The 13412-nt window shown below is 38.7% G+C and overlaps 1 protein-coding gene across 5 annotated transcripts in view; it reads left to right on the top strand.

Annotated features, from left to right (window-relative positions):
- Positions 1-13412, top strand: part of LOC127434482 (TRAF2 and NCK-interacting protein kinase-like) — a 94335-nt gene that overhangs the window by 65244 nt on the left and 15679 nt on the right. For 2 of the 5 annotated variants that reach the window (XM_051687296.1, XM_051687295.1), the window contains 10 exons: positions 1317-1505; positions 2386-2751; positions 5307-5471; positions 5800-6045; positions 6273-6382; positions 6593-6708; positions 6800-6897; positions 10610-10791; positions 11215-11323; positions 11739-11897. In XM_051687296.1, the coding sequence (XP_051543256.1) occupies positions 1317-1505; positions 2386-2751; positions 5307-5471; positions 5800-6045; positions 6273-6382; positions 6593-6708; positions 6800-6897; positions 10610-10791; positions 11215-11323; positions 11739-11897 (1740 nt within the window). The remainder of the gene's footprint in view (positions 1-1316; positions 1506-2385; positions 2752-5306; positions 5472-5799; positions 6046-6272; positions 6383-6592; positions 6709-6799; positions 6898-10609; positions 10792-11214; positions 11324-11738; positions 11898-13412) is intronic. The other 3 variants (XM_051687298.1, XM_051687297.1, XM_051687299.1) reach the window with 2 other exon arrangements.

Below are 13412 nucleotides of genomic sequence, written 5' to 3'. Positions count from 1 at the left end.
ACCACCAAAAACCCAAACATGTTTGCATTTCCCTGGAAAAAACAGCTTAAAGGGATAGTTCACCCAAAAATAATTACTCATCCTCAGGCAGTTCCTAATATGCATGACTTTCTTTCTTATGTGGAACACAAAAGCATATCGTTTAAAGGAATAGTTGACCCAAAAATGAAAATTCTCTCATCATTTACTCACTCTCATGCCATTCCAGATGTTTTTGACTTACTTTCTTCTGCAGGACACAAACAAAGATTTTTAGAAGAACATCTCAGCTGTGTAGGTCCATACAATGCAAGTAAATGGTGACCAAAATTTGAAACACCAAAAAGCACATAAAGGCTGCATAAAAGTAATCCATATGACTCCAGTGGTTTAATCCATGTCTTCTTAAGTGATCTCCTTTTTCACTTTAAATTTCAAAAGGAAGTGTAATCGAGCTTGAAATCATGATCGTGCCTAGGGACTGCAATGGCAAGATGTAACGTGAAATTTTTTTAAATATTTTTGCCTGTTCTCAACCAAAACCATATGGATTGCTTCAGAAGACGGATTAAACACCTGGAGTCAAATGGATTCATTTTATGCTGCCTTTATGTGCTTTAAAGTTTTGCTCACCATTCACTTGCATTGCATGGACCTACAGAGTTGAGATATTCTTCTAAGAAAATTTTTTTGTGTTCTGCTGAAGAAAGTCAAGCACATCTGGGATGGTATGAGGGTGAGTAAATGATGATAGAGTTTTCATTTTGGGTGAACTGTTCCTTCAATGAATATCCCAGTCCATCTATTTAATAAAATGGCAGTTGATAATGACTCACTCAAAGCTTAAGGACCCAAAAGTATCATAAAAGTGGTCATATTCACATCATATTCCAAGTATTCTCAAGACATATATGTTTTACTGAGAAACAATAATGGGGTTTTTTTTGTGAAAATATTGATGTCTGTTGCATGTTCATGAGTGCTTGGTGAGAAGCTTGTTCACATTAGTTTGCATGTTCACACGTTGTTTAGCCCAAAATTAGCGCTACTATTCCTTTATGCTAGTATCAGTGTTTTGGAACATGGTAGCTGGTTTCTACCTGTTTTGAGCTGGTTATTAGCTGGTCCAAGCTGGTCATTGACTTGTTGACAGCTATCATGGTCCGAAACAGCTTAAAACCCAAACCAGTAGAAGATGGATTTTTCCAGCAAGGTTTTTTTTTTATTATTATTAATTGTCACTTAATCTTGAGCTTATCTGCTCCATATGTCCCTCAAATCTTGCTCTTGTCATCATCTGTCTCTCTGTCTGTCTTTTTATTCTCTGTTGTATCTAGGAATATAAACGGAAGCAGTTGGAGGAACAGCGTCAGGCTGAGCGGTTACAGCGGCAGCTCCAACAGGAAAGAGCTTACCTGGTTTCGCTGCAGCAACAGCAGCAAGAACCACGGCCTGTGGACAAAAAACAGCTCTACCACTACAAAGAATCTGTCAACTCCAGTGACAAACCAGCCTGGGCCAAAGAGGTACTAAGAGATTTGGTTACCACTGTAACATTATTCAGTGCTATCTGTGAAGATTCCCAGGTCATTGTTGTAGAGATCAACTGATATGTAAGCAACATCACACTAGCAAGAGTACAGCTGTGATTCTGTAGGCATGAGGCCCCAGGTAACATGACATGATTACATGATTGTGGTATTGCTTTTATACAACAGTTCTATAACCAAGAAGTTAATATCAAGTAACTTAGATTTTTATAATATGCCCAGTTGTATTTCTGCCTTTTGACACAACTAAGTAGTCATTAGACTACTACATTAAAAATATTAAGATCATTATGAATATTTTAGTTATAGTTGAGTAATTTATGCAAACAATACATTCAGTAAGTGAGTTACTTTACCGGTGAACACATTCTGTTCTTAAGATACCAACCAAATGGTACCATTTATCAGTAGACCCAATATTAAAGAATTGATAACTGATTAAATAAAAATGTGTGAATATCTCTACATCATTGAATGTCCAGTACTGCTATTCTAGTCAACTAGATGTTCATTCCTGATGAAGCCACTTGGATGAGTGGCAAAACGTACCGAGAAACAGAGGAACACGTCCAGTTGACTAGATTAGAATTCTACCGAACATAATTCAGAGCTATTCATTGTCCTTTGTCTCATTAGTTCTTGTTGATGGCTTCATTTTGTCGAAATCCACAGGTTTGTTGCCTGAGTAAAGACAGATGCATCTGACTGCCTGTTGATTAACTTTTTCCCATGGTTTTAGAATCAAGTGGAGGCGTTTTGGTTATCTAACCCTGAAGCGGTTTGATATGGCTCTCTTTGCGTCCTCAGTTTTGTGGGTGATAATCTGAACGCTTTTGTTATGCTTATCTGAACACAGGTCATGAATAGAGCTCAGAGTAACTCTCCTCGAATCCCTCCCAAGAAGCATCATTCATTTAACCACCCAGGAGAAAAACGGGTCGGCAACCTCCTTCTCCCTGACCAAAGCCCATCTTATCAGCCCACCAGGCCCCCCTCATACCCCGCCGCCTCGTCCTCCCACTCAAGAGAGATGGAGCTGACAGAGGCTCAGCTCAGGATAGTCAGTGGTCCTAACGTTCCTAGAGTCCGTGTGTCCTGTGAACCAGATCCATCCGAGCTGGCCCGAATGGCCCAGCAGCTCCACGACCAAGAGTTCCGTGGCCGCATTCCCGGCCGCCCCAACAAAGGGGTTGACATAGAGAGAGACTTACATGTCTCAAAGGTCTGCCTTTTACTAGCATGGTTCTCTGGACTCATATCTGATTCATTCTTACTTTCATGACCTAGATGATTACCGATCTGGTCATGTTATCTTATTAAACAATTAGTGGGGAAAATTAGTGGGTTTTTTTGTTTTGTTTTTTTCAAATTTCTATCTGAGCATTTGGATGATCACTTTGGGAATGCTTTGTCTCTGTTTTCCTCTGGTTCTCCGGGTAAATCAGTTCCCGTAGTCTCTCACTTCAAGTTTGAGAAATTTGGGTGGATTTTCTTTGGGCAGCTTCCTTTCTCACCATTTTATTGTTCTGTAATCTTCAGTAATCTTCTCTTTGATCTTTATCTTGTCACTCCTTTTCTTCTAACAGAAAGGTTATGACAGAGGTGCATGGGTTTTGCAGGGCAACGATGAGAGGGGTTTGGATGTGGCGGGCCAAAACGGTAGTTTTAGACATCACTAAAATGTTATGTTGTTGAAAATGGGGGTTGTATAATACTTTTAGACACAGATTGTACTCTGAGGACAGTGTGTCATTTCACATCCAAACCTCACTTTTCTCTCTTAGAATTTTATTTTTATTTTTTCACATTTTTATGTTGGAGGAATATTTTTTTGTCTCACTAACATGGCTTTTTCTGTCGCTCAACTTCTAGAGTGGTCATAACTGGTTCTTTTCATGTCCAAATATGCCAGAGAATGGCGCATGAATATTTTTAAGCCTCTTTGTTTGTTTGTATGATTTTCATGTTTGTATTTGGGAATTCAGAATGGCTGCCAAGATGATTTCTACCTCTAATTTCCTCATTGTCTCCTTTTTTTATGAATGTTTCCTTTCTGTCCTATTTAACCTAAAGAACTTTCTTCCTTTGGACTTATTTGGTTGTTGCATCAAAAATATTAACCATGTGGGTTTCATCTTTGCTTATTGAGTCATTTTATATGGACTTGTGGAAGTAAAGGAAGATTAACTTGCTTTGGTCAAACTGAGGGAACAGGTCTTGACCTAAAAATATCTAGTAATGAGGCCGTTGCCTCAAGGTAAGGTAGGGATATTTTAACCAAGATTGAAAGACTGATTCTCAGGTGGTTATATGGTTCTGAACAGAAATAAGATTGTCAGGAGTCAATGCGTTTTTCTGTAATTAAAGAATATACAATATACTCATGTAAAAGATTCATTGTGATATATATAGAGCAACAGAAGGAATCCATCATAACACATGATACAAAGATAGGCATTATGTATAAACAGTATGTCCTTTATCAACATTGTTAGTTTCTCTAACATGAAATGGAAATAAACTTAGTTTCATTTTGACACAAATTAGAAGTGGTTTTGAAACTTATAAATTGGTTTGAACTAGAGGTCGACCGATATTGGAGTTTGCTGATACCTATTACTAAGGTGGTGGAAAAGGCCAATAACCGATTAATCAGCCGATAGTTTTTAAAATAGATTTATAGAATGTAAAAAATATATATAAAAAAAATGTCTTAGTCTTTCCTTACTATAACAGGCAGAGATATAGAGGCTACAAGAGTCCAAAATGAATAAAATCCTAGATGTAGTTTATTGTTCAACTAAAACTCCAATAATAACCAGAAAAAATTAAGATTTGGTGTACAAAACAGGACTTTTACCTGTAAACAAATCCAAAACACACAAGTGAGTCTTATTTTGAAATGAGTGTGACTTGGCTCCAATACAATGCTCTGTATTTACTGTAATTAATTACCAAATTAAGGTTTTTATAGCTTATATATTCACCAAATAAATAGCGTGTATACAGTATATATTTTTCAACTGACTGCGGACTGGACTGTTGAAAGCATTTAGATGCGCTCCTCCTCAATTTAAAACTCTTAATTATCTAATCAAAATAACAAAATATGCATTGAAGTGAGGATAAAAATGTGGATGAATGTTGTCAAATGATGAAAAATTTAGAAACCGCAAAAACAGGCCAAATTTTTATTTTATTTTTTTTTTAAAAAAGGTTTTTGCTGATAACCGATAGTTCCAAAAAGCAACTATCGGCACTGATTAATTGTGAAACCGATTTATCGGTCTACCTCTAGTTTGAACCAATTGTTTTTTAAATGTTTCCCACATGTGTAGATTACAAAGTATCACGCATTAGCCACGCTTCCCTGCAGTCTGCATTGCCAAAATAAAAACACAAACTAAATAATTTCCATATTCAGTATTTTAGGCTTGTTTTCCCATTAAACATCCGTTAAACAGGATCAATTTAATTCAGATGCAACACTGCAAATTTATATTAATCATTGTTAGATTTATGTTTAAAACAACAAATGGGGTAAGAAAAATAAACTTAATTCAATCTATATTATCTAGAAACAAGCCTTAATATCTGATGCAATTTTGCTTCTCAAGTAAATGTATCTTGTTTTAAGGAGGTTTTGTGACTTGCACTGGAAAACAAGTCAAAATGAATACATTTTTACAGTCTAGCAGTCCATTCTGACTCCCAAGCAAAGAAGAAACAGATTGGTTGTGAAAAGTCTCACAGACACTAACATCCTCTGTTTCTCAGGTTGAGGAACGTTCCAAGCTGAACCGTCAGAGCTCTCCGGCTCTTCAGCACAAAGTGGCTAACCGTATTTCAGACCCCTCGCTGCCTCCCCGCTCAGAGTCCTTTAGCAGTGGAGGTATTCAGCAGTCCCGGACACCTCCCATGCACCGCTCAGTTGAGCCTCAGGTACGTACTGACCTCTTAATCTCCACTGCCGTTATACCAGGGGTCTCAAACTACCGGGCTATGTAATAGTTTCATAAAGCTCCTCATGTTTTAATAGTTTATCTTTCAAACTGTCCTGCAAATCAACTTTCAATTTCTACATTTTGGGTTGGCCTTTAATTTTATCTCATAGTTTTCTTAAAGGATTGTTAAACAGAAGCATAGATATGCAAACATCATATGTGTCCATTGATTGCCATGGATTTTAGGCCTTATTTATTTAAAGAACTCTCCTAACCATTTCAAAGCCAGCTTGTGATGATTCTGGATTCTTACTGGGACTTTACAGATGGCACACCTGGTCTCGGTGAAGTCCCATGGCTCCTCAATGACAGGATCCCAGTCGCTGCATGACCAGTCCTCTCAGGGTGTCTCAGCCTTCCAGGAGGGTCTGTCACCCCACCGACCCCCGATGCCCCGGCAGAACTCTGACCCCACGTCAGAAACCCCAGCCCCACCACCTCGCATCACCAGCCGAGATGACAAGTTTGACCGCAGCTCTTGGCTAAGACAGGAAGATGACGTCCCTCCAAAGGTGGTGTGATTTGGGTTAAAATGTGTTGTTCCTAAAAGTAATACAGTAATAGTAGAAAAATAGTACAACAATAGTAATGCAATAATAGTGATGTATTTTATTAATAGAGTACATTTCATTCATAAAGATGCAGCTAAATGATATAAGATAAAAACAGATGTACCTAAAGCTGTGTGTTGTTTTTGTTACATGCTTTGGTTTGCATCATGAATGTTAATATGTTTCAGGTCCCCCAAAGGACCACCTCTATATCACCTGCACTGGTGAGGAAAAACTCCCCAGGGAATGGGCCAGGTGGACTGGTTCCAAGGACTGGAGCACATCTGATCCGAGCCAGGTACACAAAAGCCACCCAGCCTCCCCTTTGTTCTATTTTTCTATTTGAATTCTTCATGTATTTACTATTATACAGAGTTGTATTTAGTTTGTAGGTGGCTTCTTGTTGTTTTATCATAGCTTGTTAGGTATACACTCTCAAGTAAATCACAGTCTTCTATGATTGAAATAAGCATCTCCACATCTTCCTTGTGTCCTCCCGTTGCCACAGTAACCCAGATCTGCGAATTCCCATGGAATCTCTCCAGAGGACCAGTAGTGGGAGTTCCTCCAGTTCCAGTACACCCAGTTCTCAGGGCGGCTCCAGTGAGAGGAACAGGGTGGAAGGTGAGAGACTCTCAGAGACAGTGAAACTTTTCCTGGAATATTCTGTCTAGGACTCTGGACACCAAGTCTTGACGTTTGATCTTCTCCACAGGGTCCAGTAGGCCTGAGGGGTCTCCAGCAGTGTCCCAAGAATCCAAGGCCAAAATCCAGGAGGAGAACAGGGAGGTGACCAGACCCAGCCGACCAGCGGTGAGAAACACATCTCCCCTAGTCCATTGAGAGAATCTGACTGTACTATGAATATTTCTGCTCCCACAGTACTGGTTTCACAGACCGGGATAAAGCCATAACCAAAAAAACAAAAAATCTAATCCTGAATTGGCTCAGACCTACACTCTTTTCCCAATAACTGTTGTTTTTTCGCCCCAAAAGTTCTGTCTTTACCATCAATTAAAGACTCCATGCAATCAAAATGAAACTTTTGTGGCTTTTAGTCCATGTCTGTTAGCTTTGAAGCCATCTTAATGCTAGTATACTTCTAAAAGTTGATGAAATCAACCTCTAGCAGATATACGCATTTAAAAATGGCAAAAATATTGATGCACTAAAGAGATTTTTGGCCAATCAAATGCTCTCTAGAATGAGAAAGTCCCTCGCACTAATACCACCTGCATCCGACTAGCAAGTAGCAAATCATGGTTCATAGCTATGATGTAGCCAAAGCCTTTTGGCTGTTTAAATACAAGGGACAACTCCATTCGATATGTCTCCCCCAAACTTCTTTTTTCAATATTAAATATGTCAACACAGGAAAGTAAACTGTGCTCATCAATGGATTTCATGGGGTCTTTAATATATCACAAGTAAATCAAGTCTCACTTAAGCTAACCAAACTCACAACCTTTGCATAGCTTTCAGCCAGCATAGATATATAAATAAAGCAATAAAAATTGTGTGTCGCTTTTTGTTACTAACCATTTTCTCATTTAACATTTTGTGTAATCCGTTCAATTATTCCTCCACTCGTCGTCCTCTATTGTCGATTCCCCTTCTCCAGAGTTATAAGAAAGCCATAGATGAGGTTAGTGACATCTGCTCACTTCATATCTCTCTCTCACTCTTTTTGCCTATTTTCTTCCCTCTTACATTCAAACACTAATTTTCTTCATCCCATCTATTTCTGTCACACTTCCTCTCATGTCTTCAATCGCTCCTCCATCAGTAATTCACACCACCTCTCATTCCTGAACTCTCCTCCGATCTCTCTGTCTGTCGCTCTCCTTCACAGCTTCAGACGCAGTGTCAGTCACCATCATTAGCCGCACACTTCTCCATCGCACCAGTTTGTCACAGTCTTTCACAGTGTCAGTAATCCTTGATGCCATCTCAGAGTTTTCTCTGTTACCTAGGCAACAGCTGTCTTAGGCCAGGGGAAGGGGATATGGTTTTGCTGTAGGATGTAACGCTAAGTTTTTTGGGTTTAAAAAAATAGTCCTGTAATTGTGTAGCTTAACTTTTAAAAGATTTTAATGATTCACCATGTCAGAGGGGATGCACGTTAAATTTAATTTGTCGCAAATTAAAACAATGCCGTTAGGGATAGAAATTTTGGTCAACTGGAAATTTGTAAAAATCTGTATTATTTTGTGTTTGGTCAGCATTACAGTGAACACAGATAAACAACATAATGACGAATTGAGCCTCATTCTTGAATTTCGAGCAGAATGAACTTTGTTAAAGAAACACATTCTTGCGTAAATTGTTTTTGGACTATAGTTCAAGTTCTTGCACCTTGTTTCCTTTTGTATAAACTTGAATATGCCGTCAACTCTGACTAAGGTCTGTAACCTTGCGCTTTGCTCTAGTGTGTTCACAACATCACACTTTAGGATAAGGTGTTCATTCAGTCAGAACCAAATCTAGCATTTCATGGAGCAATTGTATAAATATGCAAGCACTACAGTTGTGCTTTCTTGACTTCTGGTTTCTCGATGGCGTTTTCTCTCTATCTGGCTGCCTGTTGGCCCACCGACAGGAGGAGCTGGTAAGATGGGCACAGAGCTGCAACTAACCCTCCTGCATGCAGAGCACAGGCCTCAGGAACTACCCCTTATTCTCTCTCTGTTCTTGTATGTTCTGGTCTGTTGTTTCTCTGACATGCACGTGCTGGTTTATAAAGTTGTGCATCATTCTCTGAAATGATGGCAGGTGTTTTTATCCCACTTAAAGAGTTGATTTTTCATGCTTTATACATTCAAATGTTTTACTTGTTTTGCTTATCCGTAATGTTTTGCTAATCTATTTTGTTATATTTCAGAAATGTAAAAAACTATCAAGTCTCGTCTGTGACATTTACATGACCTTAATGTGCAAAACAAAGTTTAAAGGGATAGTTCACCCTAAAATGAAAATACTGTCATACTTTACTCGCCCTCATGTTGTTCCAGATCCATATGACTTATTTTCTTTCCGTGGAACACAAAAGGAAATTTAGGCAGAAGGTTAGCCACCATTCACTTGCATTGAATGAAATAAAGAAAAGATGCAATGAAAGGGAATGGTGAATGAGGCTAACATTCTGTCTAACAACTTTTAGCCCTTTTCCACCAACATGGTTAGGGAGTGTGTACCTAGGCCGGTGCAAATTCTCGAACTTTTCCGTGCATTTCCACCACAGAAAAGGCTGTTCCTTTATGCAGGAACCGATAATGTCAGGGGGCGGAGGGCAGGATAATGTTTCGTCACCAGGTAAAGTTTTCCAAACAATATCAGTAGCTACTGTCTGCAGCAAGGAGTACTTCTTCAATAACAATAAACAACAAAAATGTCAGGCATCAAAAGCGTTCTGGAAAAGTGGGCGAAACAAGCACTCTACTTGTGATATGGTCTTTACGGAGATCGGAAATAAACAAGAGAGATTGCAAAGGAAAAAAAGAGGAGATATGGCAAGCAATGTTGCACACCGGCTTCAATCAGACAATTGACCAAATCATAAACAAATTGAAAAACTTTAAGAGAGTACAGGGACCATAAGAAGGATCTACTGTAAGCTAAAGCAGCAGTGGACGAAGCAATGATGTCTTTGACTCAGACACCGACAAGCCAGCCAACTAACAGTTAGTCACGCGTGAGAATAAACACCGAATCACCAGTGTCTTCTGCAGCTGATCTCAGTAAGTTATTATATTTGCCAACGTTCTTAGCTTTCCTTACACTCTTCTCGTTTTATTTTGTGCATTGTTTTGTTCAGTAAGGGGATTTTTGACCAGCTACATATACTATGGCAAAAATCAAAATACAACCATCTGCTACACCACTGTTAATTATGATTCCACTGTTACAGTTTATAGAACATAGCAAGTTAAGCCTTATTAAAAAGTTCATACAAAATAATGTAATTACATTACCTCTCGTCTTGTGTGTGTGCCATAATGTTGAATTGTTTAAATATGTCCTCACAAACACGAGTAAAAGCTATACACAAACACTGTGACGTGCCATGTTTGTTGATGGGTAGTCACGTAAAACTATCATGTTGCCACGTAACCCGTTACGTCATTGTTCGGTTTTCAAGTCAGTGGAAAAGCGTGGGCAGTTTACGAAAGGCTCCAGATTATCCTGGCCGTGAACCACAAACTCGGCACGAGAACCATCTCCATTCCGTTGGAATAGATCTATTTGTGTTCCATGGAAGAAAGTCATACAGGTTTAGAGTAAATGATGATGGAATTTTCATTTTTAGGAGAACTATTCCTTTAATGTCTTTATTCCTATTAACAAATAAATCACTGCATTTGCATATGCTCTTCACAGGTTTTAAGTTTTAAAACACAAATATGAAATATTCTTTATTCTGTGGTGAATTTGCTGTTCGGTGAGGATCAGTTCAAATTGGTTATCAAGGAATGAATGAAACCTTATGCATTTTCTTTCTGTCTTTCTCACCCTTTTGAAACTAAAGGACCTCACTGCTCTGGCCAAAGAACTCAGAGAGCTGCGAACCAATGAGGACACCAACCGGCCACCCAGAAAAGTGACGGATTACTCATCATCCAGTGAGGAATCGGAAAGTAGCGAGGAGGAGGACGGAGAAGGCGGGGCTCACGATGGAACAGTACCTGTTAGTGATATTCCACGCATCATGTGAGTGTTTTATATGTAATAAATTATCTTGATTTATGCAGTAATTCTTTAGTTTGAAACACAAGAGTTTAGATATATAAGGGTTGAAACACAAGAGTTCTGTGTTTTTAAAATCAAGTGAAATTAATGAAATCAAAATTGGAGTTTTGTGGCTTTTAGTCCCTATCTGTTAGTTTTGAGGCCTTCTATGTAGTGTACTTGTTAAAGCTGACAAAATAAACATTTTGCAGATATTGTATTAACATTTAAAACATACAGTTTTCGTATTATGGGAAAGTGTACTAAAAAATATTGATGATATCTGCTGAGGGACGTATACAAAATTTTGTCCAATAAAATGCTCTCAAAATGTTGTTTAACCCCCAATCCTACATCCTGCATCCTGTAAAGTCTTTTATGAGTTTTATGCTATTCTCCCAACAGGCCTTCTGCTGGCCAGGGTGGCAATGACTCACTGGGAAACCAGGAAGATTCTCATGCCAATGATTCGTTTGGCAAGAATTCACAAGACAACACCCTGATGATGAGAGAGGTGTGTGTGTGTGTGTGTGTGTGTGTGTGTGTGTGTGTGTGTGTGTGTATGTGTGTGTGTATATATATATATATATATATATACCTGTGCACAGAGAGCGATTCCTTTCCCTCTCTCTGTACATACTGTTAGCAAAACCTCCAACACTCATTCCTCTAGTAGTGTATCACAATTTTATTTCTCTTTCATGTTACTGATTCATATTTATTTTGCCTTGGTTAACCTTATTTTGTTCGGTTATATTTTAGTATTTCAATCACCCTCTATGCTTTGTGGGGAATTCCTCCCCCAAAAAAGTCTGATCGAGCTCCCGCTGGCATTTCCCAATTATCTCTACAAGGTGGCATAACCGCACATTTGGGCATAAGGGCTTGCAGTAGGGTCGCCCTACTCCTCTCTCTGTTCCTCTCTGCAGACATTTGGGGAAATAAAGCTTGGTCATGCCGAGAGCAATGGTTTCCCCGGTAACTCCAATCTGCCCGATCTAGTGCAGCAAAGCCACTCCCCCTCGGCCACGCCCGGTGAGGGCCATGGGCGGCACTCTAGTGGGCTGGACCCGGACTCTGTGGCTGAAGTAGGTGACGGAAAAGCCTGTTAGAGCTACCCTGCATCCCAATCCTCAAATTTCCGGCCTGATCTCATAAAAGTTTACGTGACTGTGGTGAAATTTTTTTGCAAAATTACATTACGTGGTTTATTTTACATATTGCAGCAAATAAGAGGTTAAATATCCACTCTGTGGTGCTAAAAGTGAGTTAAATGTTCTCCCGCACAGATAAGGTTAAGGTTAATTTTCTGTTGAGTTTTAAATCAACAAAACCAACCTCACGACCCTAAACCTAAACCTAACTGATAGTGTCATTCAAGCAAATGTTAGACAAAGGACACAATTGCTAGAGCAACCACATCATTTTGTGGTGCTTCTATGACACTTTTGACTCGCGTGTCGACTCGTGTGCTCATCTGGACTCGAGTGGCAGTCCTTCGCATTGCATATGCAATGCTCTATCAGTTGAGCAACTGCGTAACTTCATTGCGCTCGAATATGCTTGTAAATGTAGCTGGTTATGTAATGCAAACGTGAAAATGTATCACCTTACAAGTCATGCGCTCTAGTAAATGTGTTTTGATGTCATAAGATAGCATTGTGTGAGGAACAGCGCAAAAAGTAAGTGTTTATGAACTGATAATCTCTATTTTACTCATGATTTTATGTGAAAGGGAATAAAAGTTGTTGTTGTTGCGTCTCTAGTGTTTATTTCACCAGAAAACTACCGTTATACATACAACAAGCCACGTAAAAATCATTTTGCAAAAATGTAGGAATCATAACGTGATTCTATGAGACCAGGTTGGGAATTTCTAACCTGACACTTCTAATCCATCCCTATTCAACTCAAACTCATGTTTATCTGGCTATGTCCTTTGGCTGTAGATTCACAGAAGCCCAAATCACAACTCAAACTGACATTCTTCTCCAAATATTTTAATTTGTTTTTCATTGTTTCCTCTTTATTCTCATGTTTACATTATTTCATTTACTACAGTATCATTGTAAGTTTACTTTGAGTTATTTATACATCTAGGACATTGTCTTTAACCCTTTTTCCCAATTTTACTGTCTCCTTAATCTTGCTGTGTTATTGCTTTTCCTGCTAACACATATAGTGTGTGTTCTAAATGTACGTAAATGTTGAAATTGGTTCAAACTGGAAACATCTCTTGCACTGTTGGATTTGATGTTTACAGTGGCTATATTTGAAATGGAATAGTAGCTTACTAACTGAATACTGCGCAGTACACTCTGTATCCTGCCTACTTTTTTTAAAAAGGTAAACATTGCGTAGCCACATGACCTCATCAGCATGCATGTTTAATTTATCACGTGATGTCTAGTTATCAACTTGGAAAATGAAATGGTTATTTTGCATTTTTGCAGCCTGATCTCATGAACATATCGTGACCTTAACAATATTTTTGCGAAACGAAATTACTTGCGTAATTACGCATTTCGCTGCAGTTTTCAAGTGATATGTCCAGCATGGGAAATGGTGTTGTAATCAGACAAGGTTTTTAAGGTTTTAATGAG

Source organism: Myxocyprinus asiaticus, chromosome 44 (assembly GCF_019703515.2).
Source record: "Myxocyprinus asiaticus isolate MX2 ecotype Aquarium Trade chromosome 44, UBuf_Myxa_2, whole genome shotgun sequence".
NCBI classification, from domain to species: Eukaryota; Metazoa; Chordata; class Actinopteri; order Cypriniformes; family Catostomidae; genus Myxocyprinus; species Myxocyprinus asiaticus.
The sequence above is the reverse complement of the archived record's forward strand: the minus strand, read 5'-3'. Positions and strand labels throughout refer to the sequence as shown.